At 40.6% G+C, this 9,170-nt stretch overlaps 1 protein-coding gene across 1 annotated transcript in view; it reads right to left on the bottom strand.

Moving 5' to 3' along the window:
• Positions 1-902: 902 nt before the first annotated feature.
• slc34a1a (solute carrier family 34 member 1a) overlaps positions 903-9,170 on the bottom strand; it is a 53,271-nt gene continuing 45,003 nt past the window's right edge. The window contains exons 11-12 of the mRNA XM_063000765.1: positions 4,516-4,640; positions 903-1,499 (exon numbers count right to left, since the gene is read on the bottom strand). Coding sequence (XP_062856835.1) covers positions 903-1,499; positions 4,516-4,640 — 722 coding nt within the window. The remainder of the gene's footprint in view (positions 1,500-4,515; positions 4,641-9,170) is intronic.

Genomic DNA, 9,170 nt, shown 5'->3' with positions numbered 1-9,170 from the left:
GGGTAACTTTAATTTAAAGAAATTGTTTTTTTTAAAGTTTTGATTCTGAGAATACTTTTGTATCGGTTTCACAAATAAAGAAATCCCCAAAGACATCAGCACCAGTTTGTTATTAGCGTAAGGACGCTGAAACGGCTTTGCAATAAACTGTGTTTATTTAGAAGAATGTACGCTACCGGTGCGCTCGGCGTCTGTGTCGTCACCAGTATTTCAACCAAGCCTTTTGGACTCGTATGATAAACTAAAGCCATATGGCATCGCTATAAATGGTTGCATTAACAGGTTTAGTCGTCATGTCATGTGGATGGAAGCGTACAGTACAAAGAATGACCCAAAATTAATCACGGGTTATTGGATAGCCACAGTAACATGTATTGGAGGCTGCCCTCAGAGCTTGCGTGCCAATCCAGGTACTGAGACCCGTGCTTCTCTGAAATGACAGGCCTACGAGGGCTGCACACACTTTAGCCATAATATTTCTCCTTTATTCTCGAAATCAAAGCTTAAACATACATTTTTTACAGTGGCCCTAATCCGCCGTTGTATAGACTAAACCTATAGGCAAACAAGAATTTATCTCTGTTTATCAAGGAATTAAGTCCTGGATAGATTATGGCTCTCCATCATGCCAATACACACTTGAAAAAAATTCTCACCCACATTGTTTATGAAGGACAAATCTCTATCTGGTGGTGTAGCATGCCAATAGTGTACTCTTGACATCCTTATACATCTCAAGATTAAATAAACATGGATATCATCAACCCCGTGTATTATATAATGGGCTTTAGGCTGAAAGCAGCACACATCAGTCCTATCTATGATGTTTTAATTTCGTCACTTTGAACCCTAAAACACACAAACTGGCTCTGATTGGTCAATTTTCTATAATTGGTTAATGTCTATAGTGGTGTGCTGTTGCATCGTTCCAGTCCCTTTAGCTTAAACATCCGTGGCTGGGGAGTCGACTCGTCCTGATAGGACAACGCAGGATTGACGTAGGCTGGCTGAACTCTTCTGTGAGATGCCACTGATTCCTGTTTGATGTGAACTGGATCTGAGCTGGTACAGGCCTCTGGGTCGAGCGTGGTAGCACTGGATTTGTCAGACTGACAGCAGAGATCTGTACCTTTGGAGATTAGTTTGTCTAACGGTTTCAACGAGCGCATCCAAACAGGAAGAAAGTCCCAGTTTCTGAGGCAGCGGGGCAGGTGAGCAGGGCTGTGTGATTGCAGCAGGTTCACCAGGAGAATGAAGATGGCGATGCCAGCGAAAGGAGCACCCACGCCCACCATGGCATGCCAGCCCGCCATGGAAAGGCCGAAGACGAGCGACGGCAGGAGGAGGAAGCAGAGTATCAGGTAGAGCACGGCGAACCAGCGGTATTTAGCCGTGCGCTCTCCCAACGCCATTGCCATGCGGATGGGTAAACGGCTGACCGGCAGCGGGTACCACAGCAAGATCCCGAAAATGTTGAAGTAAAAGTGGCACATTGCAATCTAGAGACAAAAAAAGAAGGCTATTTTAAGAAAGCCACATGCCTTTAATATATTTTTCCTTAATTCTGCCACCCACTGAGAAAGGGATGATGCATGAAAACATCCGGCATACTTGATAAGCTGTAGTAATTTTAGCATTCAGGATACAAGCAGGCAATTTACACCACGTTGTTTTTCTGAGAAACAGAAAGGCACAAAACTTGATGACTCACTTTGTATTTTGGCCCACTCTCCCTTATCTCTGGAATAAACATGCTTCAGCTATAATAAGTATGCAGATTATCCACCATGCCACAGTGTCCTAAACACAACCGCATCTCTGGTTCACCATTCAACGTACCACTATAAAACTTCTTGTCTTTTTGTATGTCAACTTTTTTTATTATTCTTTTCAATTTTCTGAACTTTTAAAACTATTTTACTGTTTGATCTGCAGCTGCAATAATTTATTTATTATACATTTTGTAATAGGGAGGCAAGTTGGTTTGGTGGGTAGCACTATCAGCTCACAGCAAAACGGGCCTGGGTTTGATTTTAAGGTGGAGCTGTCTGGGTCCTTTCTGTTTGGAGTTTGCATGTTCTCCCAGTGTCTGCGTGGGTTTTTTCGGGAGCTCTGGTTTCCTCCCACAGTCCAAAGACATGGTCAGGTTAATTGGAGATGTGTGTGTGTGTGGCCTGTAATGAATTGGTGACCTCTCCAGGGTGTGGCCTACCTTTTGCCGGGTGAATTGTCCCCACCACAACCCTGACTAGGGTAAAGCAATGGTAAAACAGACAATGAACGAATACAATTAGGCAATTAGTGGTGGGCGGATCAATCCAAATATCGATATTATCGATACCAATGTTGGTATTGGTATCGGATCGATACTAGTGTGATGGGATCGATACTTTAGTTTTACTTGTTCTTCGCTACATTCAGTACGTTTCTCCTGTTTCGCCAGAAAGTAAAGACCATGTCTGTGTACGGACACCGCTCCTCTCACATCTTACATGCTTACCCTGCTCCTCCCCTCCTGCTCTGCTGGGTTTTGTTGTGGTACCGTCACACTGTTATAATCCTAACAGACATCACATCAGTACATTGGTAGGTTTTGGTGAATGAGAGCTCTTTTCTTTTGACTTTTGCTTATAAATGTAAACAGAATAGCATCGATTTTTTATTTTAAATTAACAAGGACACATGTATTCGGTCACTATTAAAAATGTACAAATGTATTCACCCAGCAAAAACAACTATGCGTTAGCCACTTTGTGGTGATATGCCCTGATGGTAAATTTGTGAGAAAGTAAAGCACCAGAAACAAGAAAGCGGACCGCTTTCAACAACTGAAGTTATCTACAACCCTACTGAGAGCAGCTACTTACAAAAATGTATGTATTACAATAATACACCAAAATTTCATGAAAATTCATTCAGATTTAGCAATTTGAAGATGCATCTACCTTAATTATTAAAAAGTATCGGTATCAATATCGGCGATACTGGCCCTGAATTTACTTGGTATCGGATTGATACCAAATTTTGCAGTATCGCACACCACTATCGGCAAAATTAATTGATATAATGAAAACTTTCTAATTGCCTTGTGAATTATTTTTTTTTTCTATTCTATTCTATTTTTACTTAAATTTCTAGAAATTTAAGTAAAAAATTCCACTGTAGATAATGATATTGAGGATGTGTTAAAGAATGTTTTTTGTTGTTGTTCTGAATCTTTTTATAAACCTCTTCAGGTTTGCCTTTTACACAAAGCTTTTTTTCTGGATTTTTCTAAATCCTCTAATAATATTATGGACTGCAGATGGTAAAATCTTCAAATTTTTTGCTTTGCAGTCATGCACTGAAAAACCTTATGCCGTTGTGATGCAGTTTTTCTTTCACCTGTTCAACACAATTACCCCTGAATAGTTCCAAAAACAGATGATCATTCCAACACACATTTCCTTTTTGAAATGCATTGCAGGCAATTTATTGACAAAAAATAAAGGTTAAAACATTCTATATCAAAAATCTATCTAATCTATCTAATATCTAATCTAACATAATCTATTTTTATGTTGTTTTAATTAAATACTTGTATATGATGTTTTACTGTGCTTTCTGTTTTAATGTGCATTTCACCTATTGTCCTAACATTTAAAAAAAGATTTTTTTTTATTTTTAAGAATTATGCACACTCTGGTATCAGTACACTACACACTTCACTGAAAAAAAATTACTAAATACGAGGGATCTTCAAAAAGTTCCCCACTTTGGGTGCCCAGGTGGCGTAGCGGGATATTCTGCTAGCACACCAGCATCGAGTTTCTGAACTCCTCAGTTCGAAACTCGGTAATGCCACCAGTCGGCTGAGCGCCATCTGGCGGGCATAATTGGCGGTGCCTGCAGCAGATACTAATTGGACTATGTGTGAGTGGGTGGGTCTTCATATGCTGTGTAAGGACCCTGATTGGCGGATGAAACGCCTGTGCAGAATGCAGGGGCGAGAAGAGGAGGGCTGTACATGTGTCGGAAGAGGCGTGTACAGTGACGTGCACTCTTGGATGCAATCTGGTATCTCTCAGCAGCGGAAGACAAAATTGAGTGTGCTAAATCGGGAGGAAAATGGGGAGAAAATGCATTAAAAAAAGTTTCACCATTTTTATATTTTGAGGGTGAGGGTGGGAGGAGTAGTAATTGGTTGTGTCTGAGAGACTGAGAGAGCTTATAGTCCGGATTTAGCTCCATCTGATTTCAACCTTTTTGGACGCTCAAAGAAGCTTTAAGGGGAGGAAGATTTTCATGTGATGATGATGTGAAAGCAGTGGTGCATCAGTGGCTACACACTTAACCAAAAACATTTTCTGCTGATAGCTTTAAAAAATGGTACGTCGCTGGGAAAAATACAGGAAGGTGACTATGTACAAAAGTCATGTCATTTGTTTTTGAAATTCTTAATAATTAGAGTTTAAAAAAGTATAAAAACTTTTTGAAGAACCCTTATATAAATATTGACAATTGTTTTTTTAATACCTGACAAGCAGCAGGCAGCTTATCTCCAGGGCTTGCCAGTGCAGCAAGTATGGCAGTTGTAGTCGTTCCGATGTTGGAGCCCAAAGTCAAAGGGTATGCCCTCTCCAGACTAATCATACCAAGCCCTGACAAAATTAGAGAACATGTCATGATGGGTTACAAATAATAAAAAAAAAGGTTATTCTTTAGCTTGAACACCAATAGTATGTGCCTTATGTTGTAATCATGGTGAAGGTAAATACTAACACTGCTTCCAAAAATCACAGGGCAGACCACACTTTGGAAGGAGGAACCAATTTAAACCAAAAACCAGCTAATACTGGCCCAAAATATATAAACTGATAAAAATGACAAAAATGCATTGTAGGTTTTTTTTAAACATATTTTAGAATATTTACATTAATTCCTAACATGTAGCTAACAAGATGCATAAACTATTTGTCAAAGGTAGACAATATTTCTTGTATGTTGAGGCTTAATTTGCATCATGATATTTTAGATAAGATATTAAAGTAGGTAACAATGGAAAACTGTAATTCTGAATACTGTATAAAATGGGAATAGGTTATAGAATAGAATAGAATGCCTGGAGTAGAATACCCATAACATTAAAACCACCTCCTTGTTTCTACAGTCACTGTCAATTTTATCAGCTCCACTTAACATATAGAAGCACTTTGTAGTTCTACAATTGCTGACTGTAGTCCATCTGTTTCTCTGCATGCTTTTTTATCCTGCTTTCACCCTGTTCTTCAATGGTCAGGACCCCCACAGGATCACCACAGAGCAGGTATTATTTAGGTGGTGGATGATTCTCAGCCCTGCAGTGAAACTGACATGGTGGTGGTGTGTTAGTGTGTGTTGTGCTGGTATGAGTGGATCAGACACAGCAGCGCTGCTGTCCACTCTGTCCACTCAGAGACGATCACTCATTTACTGCTGCTGTTTGAGTTGGTCATCTTCTAGACCTTCATCAGTGGTCACAGGGCGCTGCCCACGGGGCGCTGTTGGCTGGATATTTTTGATTGGTGGACTATTCTCAGTCCAGCAGTGACAGTGAGGTGTTTAAACACTCCAGCAGCATTGCTGTGTCTTATCCACTCATACCAGCACAACACACTCTAACACACCACCACCATGTCAGTGTCACTGCAGTACTAAGAATGATCTAACACCTAAATAATACCTGGCTGACAAAGCATGCAGAGAAACAGATGGACTACAGTCAGTAATTGTAGAACTACAAAGTGCTTCTACATGGTAAGTGGAGCTGATAAAATGGACAGTGTGTGTAGAAACCAGGTGGTGGGTTTAATGTTTTAATATATTTCAGTGATTATATATATATATATATACAGTATATATATATACAGTGTATCACAAAAGTGAGTACACCCCTCACATTTCTGCAGATATTTAAGTATATCTTTTCATGGGACAACACTGACAAAATGACACTTTGACACAATGAAAAGTAGTCTGTGTGCAGCTTATATAACAGTGTAAATTTATTCTTCCCTCAAAATAACTCAATATACAGCCATTAATGTCTAAACCACCGGCAACAAAAGTGAGTACACCCCTAAGAGACTACACCCCTAAATGTCCAAATTGAGCACTGCTTGTCATTTTCCCTCCAAAATGTCATGTGACTCATTAGTGTTACTACATCTCAGGTGTGCATAGGGAGCAGGTGTGTTCAATTTAGTAGTACAGCTCTCACACTCTCTCATACTGGTCACTAAAAGTTCCAACATGGCACCTCATGGCAAAGAACTCTCTGAGGATCTTAAAAGACGAATTGTTGTGCTACATGAAGGTGGCCAAGGCTACAAGAAGATTGCCAACACCCTGAAACTGAGCTGCAGCACAGTGGCCAAGATCATCCAGCGTTTTAAAAGAGCAGGGTCCACTCAGAACAGACCTCGCGTTGGTCGTCCAAAGAAGCTGAGTGCACGTGCTCAGCGTCACATCCAACTGCTGTCTTTGAAAGATAGGCGCAGGAGTGCTGTCAGCATTGCTGCAGAGATTGAAAAGGTGGGGGGTCAGCCTGTCAGTGCTCAGACCATACGCCGCACACTACATCAAATTGGTCTGCATGGCTGTCACCCCAGAAGGAAGCCTCTTCTGAAGTCTCTACACATGAAAGCCCGCAAACAGTTTGCTGAAGACATGTCAACAAAGGACATGGATTACTGGAACCATGTCCTATGGTCTGATGAGACCAAGATTAATTTGTTTGGTTCAGATGGTCTCAAGCATGTGTGGCGGCAATCAGGTGAGGAGTACAAAGATAAGTGTGTCATGCCTACAGTCAAGCATGGTGGTGGGAATGCCATCGTCTGGGGCTGCATGAGTGCAGCAGGTGTTGGGGAGTTACATTTCATTGAGGGACACATGAACTCCAATATGTACTGTGAAATACTGAAGCAGAGCATGATCCCCTCCCTCCGGAAACTGGGTCGCAGGGCAGTGTTCCAGCATGATAATGACCCCAAACACACCTCTAAGATGACCACTGCTTTATTGAAGAGGCTGAGGGTAAAGGTGATGGACTGGCCAAGCATGTCTCCAGACCTAAACCCAATAGAACATCTTTGGGGCATCCTCAAGTGGAAGGTGGAGGAGCGCAAAGTCTCGAATATCCGCCAGCTCAGTGATGTCGTCATGGAGGAGTGGAAAAGCATTCCAGTGGCAACCTGTGAAGCTCTGGTAAACTCCATGCCCAGGAGAGTTAAGGCAGTTCTGGGAAATAATGGTGGCCACACAAAATATTGACACTTCAGGAACTTTCACTAAGGGGTGTACTCACTTTTGTTGCCGGTGGTTTAGACATTAATGGCTGTATATTGAGTTATTTTGAGGGAAGAATAAATTTACACTGTTATATAAGCTGCACACAGACTACTTTTCATTGTGTCAAAGTGTCATTTTGTCAGTGTTGTCCCATGAAAAGATATACTTAAATATCTGCAGAAATGTGAGGGGTGTACTCACTTTTGTGATACACTGTATATACACAGTATATATATACGTATATATAATATATGTATATTATATTCATTCATTACACACAGATATATTTCAAATGTTTATTTCTTTTAATATTGATGATTATAACTGACAACTAATGAAAACCTCAAATTCAGTATTTCAGAAAATTAGAATATTACTTAAGACCAATACAAAAAAAGGATTTTTAGAAATGTTGGTCAACTGAAAAGTATGAACATGAAAAGTATGAGCATGTACAGCACTCAATACTTAGTTGGGGCTCCTTTTGCCTGGATTACTGCAGCAATGCGGCATGGCATGGAGTCGATCAGTCTGTGGCACTGCTCAGGTGTTATGAGAGCCCAGGTTGCTCTGATAGTGGCCTTCAGCTCTTCTGAATTGTTGGGTCTGGCGTATCGCATCTTCCTCTTCACAATACCCCATAGATTTTCTATGGGGTTAAGGTCAGGCGAGTTTGCTGGCCAATTAAGAACAGGGATACCATGGTCCTTAAACCAGGTACTGGTAGCTTTGGCACTGTGTGCAGGTGCCAAGTCCTGCTGGAAAATGAAATCTGCATCTCCATAAAGTTGGTCAGCAGCAGGAAGCATGAAGTGCTCTTAAACTTCCTGGTAGACGGCTGCGTTGACCTTGGACCTCAGAAAACACCAGCAGATGACATGGCACTCCAAACCATCACTGACTGTGGAAACTTTACACTGGACCTCAAGCAACGTGGATTCTGTGCCTCTCCTCTCTTCCTCCAGACTCTGGGACCTTGATTTCCAAAGGTAATGCAAAAATTACTTTCATCAGAGAACATAACTTTGGACCACTCAGCAGTCCTTTTTGTCTTTAGCCCAGGCGAGACGCTTCTGATGCTGTCTCTTGTTCAAGAGTGGCTTGACACAAGGAATGCGACAGCTGAAACCCATGTCTTGCATACGTCTGTGCGTGGTGGTTCTTGAAGCACTGACTCCAGCTGCAGTCCACTGACTCCAGCTGCAGTTTCACAATCCTCTCCAGGGTGCGGTTATCCCTATTGCTTGTACACTTTTTTCTACCACATCTTTTCCTTCCCTTTGCCTCTCTATTAATGTGCTTGGACACAGAGATCTGTGAACAGCCAGCCTCTATATCAGTCTGTGTGTAATGAATTAATATAATATACAAGTTTCACTTTTTGAATGGAATTACTGAAATAAATCAACTTTTTCATGATATTCTAATTTTATGACCAGCACCAGTGTATGTATATATATATATATATATATATATATATATATATATATATATATATATATATACGTATATATATATATATATACAGTGCCTTGCAAAAGTATTCAGCCCCCTTGAACTTTTCAACCTTTTGCCACATTTCAGGCTTCAAACATAACGATATGAAATTGTAATTTTTTGTGAAGAATCAACAACAAGTGGGACACAATCGTGAAGTGGAACGAAATTTATTGGATATTTTAAACTTTTTTTAGAAATAAAAAACTAAAAAGTGGGGCGTGCAATATTATTCAGCCCCTTTACTTTCAGTGCAGCAAACTCACTCCAGAAGTTCAGTGAGGATCTCTGAATGATCCAATGTTGACCTAAATGACTGATGGTGATAAATAGAATCCACCTGTGTGTAATCAAGTCTCCGT

Source organism: Trichomycterus rosablanca, chromosome 1 (assembly GCF_030014385.1).
Source record: "Trichomycterus rosablanca isolate fTriRos1 chromosome 1, fTriRos1.hap1, whole genome shotgun sequence".
In the NCBI taxonomy this organism is placed as follows: domain Eukaryota; kingdom Metazoa; phylum Chordata; class Actinopteri; order Siluriformes; family Trichomycteridae; genus Trichomycterus; species Trichomycterus rosablanca.
Note: the sequence above shows the minus strand (reverse complement) of the source record. Positions and strands in the feature narration are given on the sequence as shown.